Source organism: Scyliorhinus canicula, chromosome 9 (genome assembly GCF_902713615.1).
Source record: "Scyliorhinus canicula chromosome 9, sScyCan1.1, whole genome shotgun sequence".
Classification (NCBI taxonomy): Eukaryota; Metazoa; Chordata; class Chondrichthyes; order Carcharhiniformes; family Scyliorhinidae; genus Scyliorhinus; species Scyliorhinus canicula.
In genome coordinates, this window is record NC_052154.1 from 21,239,507 (window position 1) to 21,257,040 (window position 17,534).

Below are 17,534 nucleotides of genomic sequence, written 5' to 3' on the forward strand. Positions count from 1 at the left end.
ACAAAGCAGACAGTCCGCATCTGTGGAGATCATTAAAATATGTTATTTTGGGTCAAGACCCTAAACCTCAATTTTTTTGCAGACGCTGACTGACCTACCGGGCTTCATTTTTAACTCTGTATAAAGGAATGGATTATGGGTGAGTTAAAATCTTGCCCACTCTGCATTTCCAGCATGTTCTGTCTCGTTGCAGATTTCCGGCAAGTAAAATATTTTGCTCAGTACCAGGAAATATTAAATGTTCGACATGAGACGGTTTCACCTGTCCTAGAATGGTCATTTGTCTGTACACTTTATTCCGAAAATGTTTGAATGAATTCGACCATTAAAATGAGGTATTTGGGATCAATGTTTTGTGATCATTTGAGCAATGCAACGTTGTCCCCAAGGCTGTAGATGGATAGAATGACCCTTGGCTAGTTCTGTCTGTGGTAGTGGTTGTCATCGCTGAGCCAGATGTTTGTACGTTCAATACCGCTCATATTTTTAAAAACCTAGACCTACCCTTGCATTTTGTTGCAGTACTGACGGATTGCTGCATCGTCGGAACTCCTTTGGATGAGGTGTCAACCTAGCCTGCTAGTTTAGGCAGATTTGAACGATCACGCAATGACCTTTTTTACCTTTTTGAAAACGAGCGGAATTATTTCTGGTGTCCTAGTCGACATTTATCCCTCGAACATTCGAAAGCGGAAAAACAGGTTAACTGGTCATGCACCTCATTGCTGTTTGTTGAGGCCTTCATGAACTGCAGCATCTGCCGATAAAACAACAGTGGCAGTTGCACTTCAAAAATAATTGAACGTTGTGAAGCACTTCCTCACATCCCGAGGACGTGAAAGGTGCTTTAAAAATGCCTGTTCGTCGTCCTGTGTGGTCCTTTGTTTCATTGTCAAAACGGTGTAGGAAAGCCAATTAATGATTTCTCGGGCACTCCTGAAGATTAAAAAAACTAAGGAAGAAGTGTATTTGGACCAAAACAAAAGAATGTCTGATGATGTCATCTGAGATCTCGAACGTGAAAAGCAGCACATTGGTTTCTCCCCCACAGAGTATTTCAGTACTGTGACTCAGCGCATTGTGAAATTTTTAAATCAGTTTAACTCGTTCTCCCTGTTGCTCTCTGCCCTTCCTTTAGTCGCTCCCCCCCGCCTTATACAATATCCTTCCCCTGTTCTCGATCAATATGAACACTTAAGGTGTGTGGGCAGAAAGACCAAAGGTAAAACTTTTTTTTGGTGCTGCTTGATTTTCCACATGTTGTTATTTATAGGTTTTAGGGACCCCGCAGTTACCTGCCAGAGAAGATGGGGAACGTGGAGAGTCACGGATTGACTAAAAGCTTCCGATCTCAGTTTACTTCTGATGAACTGGCTATTCTGGATCATGTTTTTGACTCTATGGCCGGCTCTCAACCCAGTGAAGCCACAAAAAGTGGAAAAGCTGTTCAGAAACAAGTAACCCTGGCCATGTTAAAGGTAAGCATTTAACAGAGGAGCTGCAATGAAAGGGTGTAGAATGACGGGTAGAAATGTGTCCTCCGTTTCCCTGCAAAAACATTCAAACTATGTATTAACGGAGACACAATCCAAAAATGTAAGATGCATCAAAAGTTGATCTGTTTGGAAAATATTCACGTGCTACTTCTTTCTCCCCCTTTTTTTTCCTTTTCTGATGTTTTTCTCTGACTAAACATTTTAAAAGGGAGCCCCTACTTTTATTACAGATCCCGTATGATTACAGATAATATGGTGGTTTTGCTGGATGATGATGCAGTTGTCACTTATGTATCTGACTTTCTTTTCTGGCTGTCCGCAATGTTTGATCATGGCCTATGCAGACAGGGATGCTGCATTACTGGCTTATATTGACAGGCTCCGAGGGTAACGCTTCTACCGGCAAAAGAGAAAACTCTGGAAAATATCATCATAGATCATCATAGAATTTACAGTGCAGAAGGAGGCCATTCAGCCCATCGAGTCTGCACAGGCTCTTGGAAAGAGCACCCTACCCAAGGTCAACACCTCCACCCTATCCCCATAACCCAGTAACCCCACCCAATATCAGCAGGTCTGGCAGCATCTGAAAGGAGAGAAAAGAGCTAAAGTTTCGAGTCCAGGTGACCCTTTGTCAAAGCTAAAAGGCATAAAACGTGGAAAACGTGGGGTGACTGTGATCATATTTAGACTGTGCCCCCTACAGATGTGCCAGACCTGCTGAGATTTTCCAGCATTTTCTCTTCTGGTTTCAGATTCCAGTATCCGCAGTAATTTGCTTTTATCCGTTATTTATTCAGGCAACACTTCTATCTCGATGATAAGTCACATGGTTGATTAAGAAATCTGTATTGACCCGAGTCGGGTTCTAGTGTTGACTGAATCTGTGAGGCTTTGAATTCTGAATACTGGGATGGAGCACACTTTTTTTTTTTGATTACTTCTTATTGGTAAATGGAACCTGAATTAATTTGTGAGGAAAAAGATGCTTAGCTTTTTTAATTTAAAACAAAAGTTTTTCCTGTGATATGATTTTTCTAGTACCACCCAGATTAAGTTGCTTGCCTCTAGTTCTCTGTTGATAGTGAAGCTTCTCTTTGAACAAAACAGTTGCTAGGTCATTTCCTGTTAGGCCATTGCAAGGCTGGAGTTTGAACGGACATCACCATCACAAATTCTAAAGTTATTACATTCCTCTTCCAGAAATGTGACTCTGTGCTAATGTGAAGCTGGCAAGCTTTATAGATCCATGTTTATTGACAAGTCTGTGAACTTCCCAACCAGGCTTGGAAGGCCGATGTTCCTGGGCTGTATTGTTCTTTGTTCTTTAGGGTTTTGGCCAAGGGTGGTATCCGGCCCGGTACAGGCTTGGAGGGCCGAAGGGCCTGTTCCTGTGCTGTACTGTTCTTTGTGGCCAAACCCATAAATTGCAGAATTTATTTTAACTTTCTCAGTATTGATGTCATCAAGATATAATTTTACATCAGTAATGGATTAATTTTTGGCCACAATTGGGGCAGCACATAATTGTGTAAACATTTGTTGAACTTGGTTAAGTAAGTTGAGCAAAAGGGGTTGAAGAGATTTGCCACAGCTTTATTATAGGGCATTGCTTGCAACTGAGCATTCTCGGTATACTTTGCCTCCCAGGTTAACTATGATGTGCGCACATTATCACTTGTGTAAAACGCAACCTTAAGGTTTTGGGCTTCATGTTTGGTTTTCTTGTACTGGGAAGGGCAGGGTTTGGTTCACACACTGCCTAGCTTCTGCCTCCTCCACTCCCACCTGCCTCCTTTTTCTGGAGGGCATGTTTAATGGCTTGTGAGCGTGTGGTAATGAGATTAAATTGACGGAAATGTTGTTCTAGCTGTGTTTCCTGCCCTTTACTCCGTCAAGGAGCTCAATGCAGGGCCTTTGTTTTCCAGCATTCGCAAACCAGGAGGCGGACAGAAAAAAAAGTACTCCTGGCCTTGAGGGCATCTGCCACAGCTCGCCAGACATTAGGGCATCAGTGTGGCACAATGATTAGCACTGCTGCCTCACAGTGCCAGGGACCCGGATCAGATTCTGGCCTCTGGTGACTGCCTGTGTGGAGTTTGTACATCCTCCCTGTATCTGCGTGGGTTTCCAATGGGTGCTCCGGTTTCCTCCCACAGTCCAAAGATGTACGTGTTGGGTGGATTGGCCATGCTAAATTTCTCCTTAGTGTCTCAACATGTCCAGGCTGGTAGAGGTTACGGGGTTAGGGTGGGGGAGTGGGCCTGGGTAGGGTGCTCTTTCAGAGGGTTGGTGCAGACCCGATGGGCCTAATGGCCTCTTTCTGCACTGTAGGGATTCTGTGAACGATACCACATTGCCACGCACAAGTCCCAGAAAGCAGAAATAAATTGCAGTTCGACTTTTTTTGTTTGCCTACTTGGGATGGCCTCCATGACCTACCACTGCTGATACTGCCCTGATTCTGGGCTGGGCAAGGGAGCTCAATTCCAACACATAACTTACACTGGCAATTTAGTTGAGGTAAGGGAAGGACCAGAGCACAAATCCTGCCTTGATGGAGATGCTTCCTCATCCCTCTCCAAGCAGCCAATGGGAAAGCATAGGCTTTTGGTTAAACTAACCCCTTTTTTTTTTTTGAAACTGAATTTTATTTGTGGAATTCTGCCGGATATTATAGGCCGGGATTTTCTAGTTTGGCAGAATTCTGGCACCTCTTGGGCAGGGAATCAGGACGGGAGGAAGTTACCTGCAGTACACTCCGTCTCATGTTGTAGAGGCAGCCTTAGGCTGTCCTCAAACTGATCACTACTTTCATCTGCTTCGACAATAACTGACATTTGGGATCCACCAGTAGACGGTTGCTGCAACCTTCCTCAACTTGCCGCTTCTCAGCAGCACGGAAAGTGGTGTAGGTAACTTGGTCTGAGGGACGTCGTCCCCCAACTTTTTTTACAGAGGCCGAAATGATTGTTACCTCCTCACTCTGTGATTCCTTGTAATTGCTCACTCGGAAGGATGGAGTGAAAAATGCTGTTGTCACAGAAAACTATTCTATACCTCAGTGATGATTGAAAGTAAAAGTAGAGTTGGAAGCAGCTCAGGAGAATGTTCTACAATGCTGAGTGATTTCTGTCTCACTCTTCCTCAGGCATTTGTACATGATGCTGTGCTGGGCACCATGACAGTCCGACTCTACAATGGACTGAGGAGCATTGATCCAGTCAAAAGAACAGACGGCCGCAGTGACGCCATAAGCAAGAAACAATTTGTTGTATTCCTTTCCCATGTCATGCGAGGTACTGCTGGAGAAAAGGCTTTTGTTATTCAACGAATGATCTCCCAAGATGCTGATGGCTCTGTAAAGGGCAGGCAAATAAAAGAGGTACAGTCATCAAGCTATCCCAAGTTTCAGTGAAGGAATGTCAGCATCCTATTTAACATCCCCCCAGTAGGCTTCAATGAAGTTACTGTGAAAAGCCCCTAGTGGCCAAATTCCAGCGCCTGTTTGGGGAGGCTGATACAGGAATTGAACCCGCACTGCTGGCCTGCCTTGGTCTGCTTTAAAAGCCAGCTATTTAGCCTTGTGCTAAACCAGCCCCAGTAGTAAACCAGCACCAGTGATTTAATGTGATTGAAGGTGCAAATGGAAGCACTTGGTTTGGTATGAGGATAGAACCCTTTAACTGTCTTTGGCCTGTGAAGTCATTCGATTTTGTTACGTATTACATGAAGTATCTCTTCTCTGCAAAGTCTTCAACCCTGATAGTCGAGTATCTCATTTATTATTTAGATGGAGGGGATTTCCCAGAGATTGTATTTCTTAATTTTGCATTTTTACCATGAGATTTGGGCATGTTCATACCTCAAACCAGGCTTCAGGTCTTTTATTTAATTTCTCGCCAAATTGAATCAGCCTCCATTTGAACCACCATGCTCCATAAATCACCCTGGATGATTTGTCCTGTAACATTGCAATTTGTAGGACTTGGTTCTTTTTGACATCACTTTAAGGGCCTCACGGTAGCATGGTGGTTAGCATCAATGCTTCACAGCTCCAGGGTCCCAGGTTCGATTCCCGGCTGGGTCACTGTCTGTGTGGAGTCTGCACGTCCTCCCCGTGTGTGCGTGGGTTTCCTCCGGGTGCTCCGGTTTCCTCCCACAGTCCAAAGATGTGCAGGTTAGGTGGATTGGCCATGCTAAATTGCCCGTAGTGTAAGGTTAATGGGGGGATTGTTGGGTTACGGGTTACGTGGGTTTAAGTAGGGTGATCATTGCTCGGCACAACATCGAGGGCCGAAGGGCCTGTTCTGTGCTGTACTGTTCTATGTTCTAAGTCTGACCTTCCCTGACCTATTTACTACTTTAAAAAAAAATGGTTTTGGCCACTTGTTCCTTTTCAAAGTTTTTTTTGTAATCCTCTTTTTTGTAATACTTCGGTAATAGGCCGCTGAATTGATATGATAGCAGTAAGTGTCCACGTTAAATGACTGTTTGATTCCTTTGGTGTCCCTGTTTCTGTGAAGGCATAACTTGGACTGGGAAATGATTCCAAAGCAGCAGTAGAATCTTGTTATGCCTCTTTGCAGCACCCAGTACCAATTTGATGTCCCATTTGAAAGGGGTGCTACTAACCCACTCTACCAAAAACAAAGGAAAACTTTAAAGAAATGTAATAATTTAAATTAAAATGACATTCCCAAGGTTGATAATGCGCACCAGTCCCTGAAAGCCTCACCTAGACCGTGGACACGTCATGCTTGCTCTCCAGGGACACACTGGCATAGACACAGCTGTGGAAGACAGGTGAAGTGACTCCCCTCGCCTCCTGCTGGCTGGACCTGTTAATGGCCACCTCTGCTAGGCCCCGGAGCAGTCCCACGAGGAGGTCTCCTGATCTGCCCACTCTCTATAGGACATAGGAACACAAGTAAGCCATTCAGCCCCTCAAACCTGTCCCACCATTCAATGAGATCTGTGGTCTAATTCCATATCCATGCCTTTTGGCTCATATCCCTTAATATCTTTGCTAAGCAAAAATCTATCTCCGATTTTAAATTAACAACTGTTCCAGCTTCAGCTGCTATTTGAGGGAGACAGTTCCAAACCCCGACCACCCTTTTCATAGAACACTACAGCGCAGTACGGGCCCTTCGGCCCTCGATGTTGCGCCGACCTGTGAAACCATCTGAAGCCTATCTGACCTACACTATTCCATTTTCATCCATATGTCTATCCAGTGACCACTTAAATGCCCTTAAAGTTGGCGAGTCTACTACTGTTGCAGGCAGGGCGTTCCACACCCCTACTACTCTCTGAGTAAAGAAACTGCCTCTGACATCTGTCCTATATCTATCACCCCTCAATTTAAAGCTATGTCCCCTCGTGTTGGTCATCACCATCCGAGGAAAAAGACTCTCACTGTCCACCCTATCTAACCCTCTGACTATCTTATATGTCTCTATTAAGTCACCTCTCAGCCTTCTCTCTAACGAAAACAACCTCAATTCCCTGAGCCTTTCCTCGTAAGACCTTCCCTCCATACCAGGCAACATCCTAGTAAATCTCCTCTGAACCCTTTCCAAAGCTTCCACATCCTTCCTATAATGTGGTGATCAGAACTGCACGCAGTACTCCAGGTGCGGCCGCACCAGAGTTATGTACAGCTGCAGCATGACCTTGTGGTTCCGAAACTCAATCCCCCTGCTTATAAAGGCTAGCACACCATATGCCTTCTTAACAGCCCTATTAACCTGGGTGGCAACTTTCAGGGATTTATGTACCTGGATGCCGAGATCTCTCTGTTCATCTACACTACCAAGAATCTTGCCATTAGCCCAGTACTCTGCATTCCTGTTACTCCTTCCAAAGTGAACCACCTCACACTTTTCCGCATTAAACTCCATCTGCCACCTCTCAGCCCAGCTCTGCAGCTTATCTATGTCCCTCTGTATCCTATAACATCCTTCAGCACTATCCACAACTCCACCGACCTTCGTGTCATCTGCAAATTTACTAACCCATCCTTCTACACCCTCTTCCAGGTCATTTATAAAAATGACAAACAGCAGTGGCCCCAAAACAGATCCTTGCGGTACACCACTAGTAACTGAACTCCAGGATGAACATTTGCCATCAACCACCAACCTCTGTCTTCTTTCAGCTAGCCAATTACTGATCCAAACCGCTAAATAACCTTCAATTCCATGCTTCCTTATTTTCTGCAATAGCCTACCGTGGGGAACCTTATCAAACGCCTTACTGAAATCCATATACACCACATCAACAGCTTTACCCTGATCCACCTGTTTGGTCACCTTCTCAAAAAACTCAATAAGGTTTGTGAGGCATGACCTACCTTCACAAAACCGTGTTGAGTATTGCTAATCAACTTGTTCTTTTCAAGATGATTATAAACCCTATCTCTTATAACATTTTCCAACATTTTACCCACAACCAATGTAAGGCTCACAGGTCTATAATTACCAGGGTTGTCTCTACTCCCCTTCTTGAGCAAGGGGACAACATTTGCTATCCTCCAGTCTTCCGGCACTATTCCTGTCGACAAAGACGACATAAAGATCAAGGACAAAGGCTCTGCAATCTCCTCCCTGGCTTCCCAGAGAATCCTAGGATAAATCCCATCTGGCCCAGGGGACTTATCTATTTTGACATTTTCTAAAATTGCTAACACCTCCTCCTTTTGAACCTCAATTCCATCTAGCCTGGTCAACTGAACCTGAGTGTTCTCCTCGACAACATTGTCTTTCTCCAGTGTAAACACTGACGAAAAATATCCATTTAATGCTTCCCCTATCTCCTCTGATTCCACACACAACTTTCCACTACTATCCTTGATTGGCCCTAATCTTACTCTAGTCATTCTTTTGTTCCTGATATACCTATAGAAAGCCTTAGGGTTTTCCTTGATCCTATCCGCCAATGACTTTTCGTGTCCTCTCCTCGCTCTTCTTAACTCTCCCTTTAGGTCCTTCCTGGCTAACTTGTAACTCTCAAGTGCCCTAACTGAGCCTTCATGTCTCATCCTAACATAAGCCTTCTTCTTCCTCTTGACAAGTGCTTCAACTTCCTTAGTAAACCACGGTTCCCTTGCTCGACAACTTCCTCCCTGCCTGACAGGTACATACTTATCACGGACACACAGCAGCTGTTCCTTGAAAAAGCTCCACATTTCGATTGTACCCATCCCCTGCAGTTTCCTTCCCCATCCTATACATCCTAAATCTTGCCGAATAGCATCATAATTGCCTTTCCCCCAGCTATAATTCTTGCCTTGCGATATATACCTATCCCTTTTCGTGGAGAGATGCTTCCTAACATCTCTCCTGAACGGTCTGGCCCTGATTTTTAGACTATGCTGCCTAGTTTTAGAATCTCCAACCAGTTGAAATTATCTACCCTGTCTTTTCCTGTCAATATCTTAAAGACTTTGATCAGATCACCCCTTAACCTTCTAACTGCTAGTGAAAACAGGTCTAATTTGTGTAATATCTCCTCATAACTGAACCCCTGGAGTCCAGGTATCATTTTTGTAAACCGGCATTGCACTCCCTCCAAGGCCAATATATCCTTCCAAGGTGTGGTGCCAAGAACTGCTCACAATACTCCAAGTGGGTCTCACCATGGTTATGTACAGCTGCAGCATATCTTCTTCTGTGTCTTTATATTCCAGTCTTCTAAATCTAAAGGCTAGCATTCCATAAGCCTTTTTGATTATTTTCTGTGCTCGTCCGTGGGATTTCAGAGATCTATGCACCTGAACCCGCAAGTCTGTTTGGACATCCACTGTACTTAACCTCTTCCTATTTTAAAATGTACCCTGCTCTATCCTTTTTTGGTCCAATATGGATAACCTGACACTTGCTTACTTCAAATTTAATCTCCAACAATTTTGCCCAATTGCAATTTTATGCTGTCATCTAGACTGTCTACAATGCCACCTAACTCTGTATCCACAGCAAATTTGGATATATGGCTTTTTATGCCATCATCCAAGTCTTTCGTGAATAATTGAGGCCCCAACACAGATCCTTAGGGTACACCACTACTCACATCTGCCGAGTTATTACCCATTATCCCCCACTCTCTGTTCACTACCTTTGTCACCTTCTTCACAAAAAATTAAATGAGGTTTGTCAGGCATGACCTCCCTTGACGAATCCATGCTGGCTCTCCCTGATCAACTGAAAACTTTCGAGATGTTCAGTTACCCCATCCCTGATTAAAGACGCCACAATTTCCCCACCACAGATGTTAGGTTAACAAGTCTGTAATTCCCTAGTTTCCCCCTTTCACCCTTCTTAAAAAGTGGAGTGTGTAGCAATCCAGAGGGTCTACTCCTGAATCTAGAGAACTTGAGGGATTATAGTTAGGACATCTACAGGATGCTCCCCTACTTCCTTTAACACCCTCAGATGGAAACCACCAAGTCCTGGGATTTGTCACTTTTGTCGCTCTTTAGTTCCACTAATTTCCTCGTTACTGATGCTCTACTTGTGTTAATTGTATTAAGTCCCTGTCCTCTATCGACTATAATATTTTTGGGATGTTCGGCAAGTTATCCTCCTTTTCAGCTGTAAATACTGAGGCAAAGTCATTGTGCAACATATCTGCCATTTCATCATTATCAATGACAATATCTCAATTTTCAGCTTTAGCGGGCCTACATTGCTCTTGGCTACCCACTTTCCATTTATTTAACTTTAAAATGTCTTCTTATTGATTTGGATGTCCCTTGCAAGTTTCCAATCATAATCCCTTTTAGTAGCTCTTATAAACTGCTTTGTGACCCTTTGCTGTCTTTCTATCTATTCCATTCATTCCGATCTGTGCTGTGTTTTGCATTTTTGTAAACTCTTTCTTTTAATTTTATGCTGTTCCTTACCGTGGCTGTGTTTTGTGAGGTGGAGCTTTTTCCTTGCGGGGGAGGGGGATGAGGGATGGTATATACTCACTGTATTCCATTAATTGATACTTTAAATATTCTCCACTGTTCTTCAGTCATTTGATCCATTAACAGATTATACCGTAGACAGTCTCTATTTCACCCTGTTAAAGTCAGCCTTACCCAAGTCTAAAATTCTAATATGTGATTCATGCACTTCACTTTCAAACGCTACATTGAATTTACATAGAATTTACAGTGCAGAAGGAGGCCATTCGGCCCATTGAGTCTGCACCGGCTCCTGGAAAGAGCACCCTACCCAAGGTTAACACCTCCACCCTATCCCCATAACCCAGTAACCCCACCCAACACTAAGGGCAATTTTGGATACTAGGAGCAATTTATCATATCCACCTAACATGCACATCTTTGGACTGTGGGAGGAAACCGGAGCACCCGGAGGAAACCCACGCACACACGGGGAGGATGTGCAGACTCCGCACAGACAGTGACCCAAGCCAGAATTGAACCTGGGACCCTGGCGCTGTGAAGCGATTGTGCTATCTACAATGCTACTGTGCTGCCCATTTGATTATCTTGTGATCACTATTTGATAGCTGTTCATGCATAGTTGGGCTATTAATTAAGTGTGGCTCATTACTCATAACTAAATCTCATACAGCCTGTCCCCTTGTTATATCTAGAACATATGGCTATAGGAAATTACTCTGGACACATTACAGAAATTCACTGCCTTTCTGACAAGTGCTTGTCTGCCTCTCCCAATGTATGCATGAGTTAAAATCTCCCATTAATACTACTCTGCCTTTGTTACTCACTTGCTTAATGTCTCCTCCACACGAGGTGGACAAGACACCCTGTATAAGCAGCGCCTTTCTCAGATAGCCACTATTCATCCCAGACTGCCAAGTGTTGACTGTTTGATTAGCGGCCAACACAATTGAACCAAGTCATATCCATAGACCACCTATTTGGTCAGGGACTGTTGGATTACAGTCAATTTGGGAAGTCGAATCATTTTCCCCCTACTTTTTACTTCCTTCCATCCCCGAGGTTGAGATCAGTTGTAATGCTGCAGCTGTCTCCCATTGTTTAACAGTGTACTTTGCTATTTCATTCTGAACGTTTTGTGCTCTGTTTTATTTGTGTTTGTTATTTACCCCCATGTAGTTCACCGAAGATCTGATATCGGCAGTGATCCACTTACTGCAAGATGAGAACATGTTGAGAGATTGGTTTATGGATAAAACTTCCAATTCTGTTTGTGGCATATTACGTCTGGCTACCAATCTGATGTCTCAGTTGAAGGCTAAAGGTACTAAACTCTCATGTTATTCTTTAATTTATAGTTGGAATAAAATGCAATTGTTAAGAATTATGAACTCCACTACATAGATGACCAGTCCTGGTGTTTATCCGCTAGAGCTGTTTGGAAATTTGGAATTTTGACAAGTATTAGTTGGCCCAAAGTGAAAACTGTTTAATCATAAAAATGTACAAACATTTATTTTTGGGTGTTGTTTTGTTGAAAAATATCAATTTTATCTTTGCTGTGTGAATTGTGACAAAGGTAAATCTCATCCTTTGCAATCTGTCTGCAGCCTTTGAAATAGTTGTCCACATCATCTTCCCTTCCTCCAATACCTTTTCTCTCTTATCCAGCTGGCAGGATTAGAACAAAGAACAAAGAAAAGTACAGCACAGGAACAGGCCCTTCGGCCCTCCAAGCCTGCGCTGGCCATGCTGCCCGTCTAAACTAAAATCTTCTACACTTCTGGGGTCCATATCCCTCTATTCCCATCCTATTCATGTATTTGTTAAGATGCCCCTTAAACATCACTATCGGCCCTGCTTCCACCATCTCCTCTGGCAGTGAGTTCCAGGCACCCACTACCCTCTGTGTAAAAAAACTTGCCTTGTACATCTCCTCTAAACCTTGCCCCTCGCCTTAAACCTACGCCCCCTAGTAATTGACCCCTCTACCCTGGGAAAAAGTCACTGACTATCCACTCTGTCTATGCCGCTCATAATTTTGTCAACCTCAGGTTGCCCCTCAACCTCCTTCATTCCAGTGAGAACAAACCAAGTTTATGAAAAAAATGAAAATGAAAATCGCTTATTGTCACGAGTAGGCTTCAATGAAGTTACTGTGAAAAGCCCCTAGTTGCCACATTCCGGTGCCTGTCCGAGGAGGCTGGTTCAACCCCTCCTCATAGCTAATGCCCTCCATAACAGGCATCATCCTGGTAAATCTCTTCTGTACACCCTCTAAAGCCTCCACGTTCTTCTGGTAGTGTGGCGACCAGAATTGAACACTATATTCCCAAGTGTGGCCTAACTAAGGTCCTATACAGCTGCAACATTGCTTGCCAATTTTTATACTCAATGCTCTGGCCAATGAAGGCAAGCATGCCGTATGCATTCTTGACTACCTTCTCTACCTATGTTGCCCCTTTCAGTGACCTGTAGACCTGTACACCTAGATCTCTCTGACTGTCAATACATTTGAGGGTTCTACCATTCACTGTATATTCCCTACCTGTATTAGACCTTCCAAAATGCATTACCTCACATTTGTCCGGATTAAACTCCATCTGCCATCTCTCTGCCCAAGTCTCCAAACGATCCAAACGATCCAAATCCTGCTGTATCCTCTGACAGTCCTCATCGCTGTGCGCAATTCCACCAACCTGTGTGTCGTCTGCAAACTTACTAATCCGAACAGTTACATTTTCCTCCAAATTATTTATATATACTACAAACAGCAAAGATCCCAGCACTGATCCCTGCGGAACACCACTAGTCACAGCCCTCCAATCAGAAAAGTACCCTTCCATTGCGACTCTCTGCCTTCTATGACCGAGCCAGTTCTGTATCCATCTTGCCAGCTCACCCCTGATCCCGTGTGACTTCATCTTTTGTACCAATCTGCCATGAGGGAACTTGTTAAAGGCCTTACTGAAGTCCATATAGACAACATCCACTGCTCTACCTGCATCAATCATCTTTGTGACCTCCTCGAAAAACTCTATCAAGTTAGTGAGACACGACCTCCCCTTCACAAAACCGTGCTGCCTCTCGCTAATACGTCCACTTGCTTCCAAATGGGAGTAGATTCTGTCTCGAAGAATTCTCTCCAGTAATTTCCCTACCACTGTCGTGAGGCTCACCGGCCTGTAGTTCCCTGGATTATCCTTGCTACCCATCTTAAACAAAGGAACAACATTGGCTATTCTCTAGTCCTCTGGGACATCACCTGAAGACAGTGAGGATCCAAAGATTTCTGTCAAGGCCTCGGAAATTTCCTTTCTGGCCTCCTACAGTATTCTAGGGTAGATCCCATAAGGCCCTGGGGACTTATCTACCTTAATATTTTTCAAGACGCCCAACACCTTGTCTTTTTGGATTGCTATCAACTGGTGCAATTCTTATCTGTCTAATTATAACCAGAATGCCATTTTGTGTGGGTCCTCCTGCTCCCGCACCATGACCTCTGGTGTTCTATCCTGGGCTTCCTCCTATGTCTGCGTCTCGTAGGGCGCGATCCTCCGGAAAGATTTCTAAGTGTGCTAGCACGTGCGAATTGCTGTGAGTTTCCTGGCGCTCGGCTCAGCGAAGCCGGCAATGCAGTTCAGTGTTATTTGGTCCACTTAATGAGGCTTCACAGGCTTCTTGCCCGAATGCCGGTCACCAGCTGTTTTGCAGGGACCAGGGCTCACCAGCCCTCCCGTTACTGAGGTCGAGCAGCACTCGAGCTGCACTTGCTCAGCCAACGTCAGCCAGCTCGCAACAATGGCGCCGAGGAGACCAGACCGAAGGTTCGGGGAGGCTCCTGGATGCGGTGGAGGCCAGGGGGGATGTCCTTTTCCCCTGAGGGGCCAGAGGGTGAGCCAGATGGCAGCCAGTGCTGCCTGGCATGAGGTGGCGGCAGCTGTCAGCTCAGGCAATGTGACCAGGAGGACTGGCCTCCAGTGTCAGAAGAAGGTCAACGACCTACAGACAGCACTCCCAGCCCCCCCCCCCCCTCAACCCTCCCTTCACACTTCCCCACCCCCCCAATTGTCAACCATGCATGTGGCTAATATTGCCCTCTGTGACTTCTCGGGAAAAGCTCCCCCACAATCGGATGGACAGGGCCCAGACTGGTGGTGGGATTCCGGACTTGAGAATCCTCACCTCCTTCGAGGAACGTCCCTGTAGGTGACTGGTGTGGCTGAGGACATCTTGATGCAGAGCCTCTGGAACAGGGTTACCCGGAGCATAGCCCAATCACTGAGGAACATCGCCGAGGGTGTCGACACAATGGTGCGGACCATGGGGAACCACCAAGGCTGGCAGAGCCAGATGATGCTGGGGCTCGAACCAGCTGCCCCTCCATCCCAAGGTGAACCTCAGGGCCCTGTGTACACCGACTGGGAGGAGGGAGCGCTGAGTGCCAACCCAGACCCGTCCCATGGGGCAGCGACAGTGGCCACCAGCTTCCCCGAGTTCCACCCCTCTGATGCGGCTGCGTCTCGGGGTCAGCACATGGGACAGGGCGGCACGGCTGACCATGTGCCGTCGACAAGTGAGTCGGGGCCCTCCGGCCTGATGGGCGGCCGGATCCTCAGGGTGTGGGGCAGGGTCCGGCACATGGGCCGCTGCCTCTCTCCTCTGCAGATGCTGTTGCTGCCACCTTCTCCAGCGTCTGGCCGCATTGCGTAGCACCAGCATCACTAGGCCAACTTCTGCGTCCAATAGCCCTGCCATAGCATTCAATATCTGTAAGGCATTGGGAGAGGGTGTTGGACTGACAAACAGCAGTGGCAACCCCCCCCACCTCATACCTGGAACGCCCTGCCCACGTACTCCAGGCCACAGCGGGCCCCTCTCACCAGGCCATAGATGCTGTACCTTGACACCCACTCACATTATCGACCGGACGCTGGTTCCCTCCCCTGTGGCACTCACATACCCTCCGGCCATGGGCATGTGCCCCGGAGCTATGTCCATTTTCCTATATGTTCGGATGTTGGCTGCTGCATGTGTGGTGTTGCCTCCCGTAGTGTTCAGGTACACTGTCCAGGCATCATAGTCTGATTTGGATTCTAGGTAATGACCTCCGCATGCTGCATGGTCTGCTCACACACGGTAATACACTTGCGTTGTGTGAAGTGCTCACTTAACCACGATTGCCAATTCCCTATTAGCCATGGCCTTCAGCTGCACGGCCAGAGGCTTCGGCAGTTGGTGGGGGTTATGGGTGGTCTGGGGAAGATGGGCAAGGGTTACCCCTGGAATGGGTACACACAATCCTGGGGTTGGCATGGTGATGCAGCAAGCGGTTGCCCCTCTGGTTGCTCCTCCCATGGCGGCCCACCCCTGCGGAGTGTACCCCACCCTAATCCTAGAGTTTCCCATCCCCCACCTAGCACAGCACCCCCGGGCTCCTTGCCTGTGAGCAAAGATGGCTACTCACCACTTCGGCTCCCCACTGAAACCCTTCCATCAGGTTCATGTTTTTAAAAAAAGAGTACTAATCGGCGTCAGCGTGGCCATTTGCTGGAGAGGCCGCTGAATCATGAGTGTGTTGGATGAAGAGTGGCTCTCGTTAATTGTATGCAAATAGGACTTAAGTGGTGATTATTGGTTTCTCGGCACGCTGCAGCAATTTCATCGAGGGGAGCGGGCTGGTTGCATCGCAAGCTGTTTGGCGACCTGGCGCGGTTCCTATTTTTCGCCTCTCCCACTATTCACCAGCCTCATTTCGCTTGAGCGCGATTGCTTGAGCATGAGTGTAACAAGGCCGGAACATCGCGCCCATAGTGTTTGAAGAGCAAGTGACAGCTGTATGTGAGCACGATACAGCTAAAGGAAGCCATTTGGCCCATTGCACCTGTACTGGTTCTTGGAGAGCTGCTCACAGGGCCAATTCTCCCCCTTCCCCACCACTCCTTCCCCATAGACCTGCAGAATTTCCATTCAACTATTTGTACAATTACCTTGGTGAAAGTTCTTACTAAATCTGTTTCCAACACCTTTCATGCAGAGCATTCAGATGACCACGCTTTACTATGTTAAAAAGAAAAATGTTCCTCTTGTCATCTTGAGTTTTTTCTTGCCATTGTTATGGGCCAGGGTTTGGAAAACACCAAAGTATATTATGGAGTTCACCTGATCTATAACTGTTTATTGATTTTGGTTACGATGAGCAAAAGAATCTACATTTTAGGTGTTTTTCAACAGAGTTGTTTGGCGCTTTTAATCAAGTAAGAAGTCTTACAACACCAGGTTAAAGTCCAACAGGTTTGTATCAAATCACTAGCTTTCGGAGCACTGCTCCTTACTCAAGTGATTCCTCAGTGCTCCGAAAGCTAGTGATTCAAAACAAACCTGTTGGACTTGAACCTGATGTTGTAAGACTTCTTACTGTGTTCACCCCAGTCCAGCGCCGGCATCTCCACATCGTGGCTATCTTCTTTTAATCAAAAATAAGCTTTATTCTACGAATTTAGTTAACATTTTTTATAAACACACTAGTGAGAATTTTTTATAAACTACAAACATAATGACCCCAGACAGCTACAGTAATCTATGTATAACCCATAATAAATTCCCCTTACCTGTTCCAATTCAATAACAAAATCCAAGTAAAACCAGAAAACACTTTTCAAAGGCGTTGCCCAGCAGACGGCCCTCTTACTGGTACAGTAGTCCCCCGTTATACCGTGCTCCGCAATACCGCGGTTCGCGATATACCGCGGGGGGGCTGATGGACCCCAACTGTCAGTTGTGTCAATTTCAGCGGCCGGCTCCGGAGAGGGAAGCTGCTCTCACTGAAATAATCAGCCCGCCGCTGAAATTGACACTGCCCGTTGCTCTCTCCCTCCAATCAGAAACATTAAAACTTAAAAGTTGGATTGGAGGGAGAGAGCAGCGGGCAGTGTCAATTTCAGCGGCCGGCTCACTTTGATCCAGAGAGGGAAGCTGCTCTCACTGAAACAATCAGCTGGCCGCTGAAATTGACACTGCCGAGGGGGGGGGGGGGGGGGGGTTGGGGGGGGGGGGGGGGGGAGAAGGGAGGGGGCGGGTGTTGGGGGGGGGGGAGAAGGGAGGGGGCGGGTGTTGGGGGG

General features: G+C 46.1%; 1 protein-coding gene across 1 annotated transcript in view; it reads left to right on the plus strand.

Moving 5' to 3' along the window:
• The window catches only part of meak7 (MTOR associated protein, eak-7 homolog), a 55,322-nt gene that overhangs the window by 22,120 nt on the left and 15,668 nt on the right, over positions 1-17,534 (plus strand). The window contains exons 2-5 of the mRNA XM_038808438.1: positions 1,274-1,478; positions 4,648-4,881; positions 11,593-11,737; positions 16,648-16,670. Coding sequence (XP_038664366.1) covers positions 1,308-1,478; positions 4,648-4,881; positions 11,593-11,737; positions 16,648-16,670 — 573 coding nt within the window. The 5' untranslated portion in view covers positions 1,274-1,307. The remainder of the gene's footprint in view (positions 1-1,273; positions 1,479-4,647; positions 4,882-11,592; positions 11,738-16,647; positions 16,671-17,534) is intronic.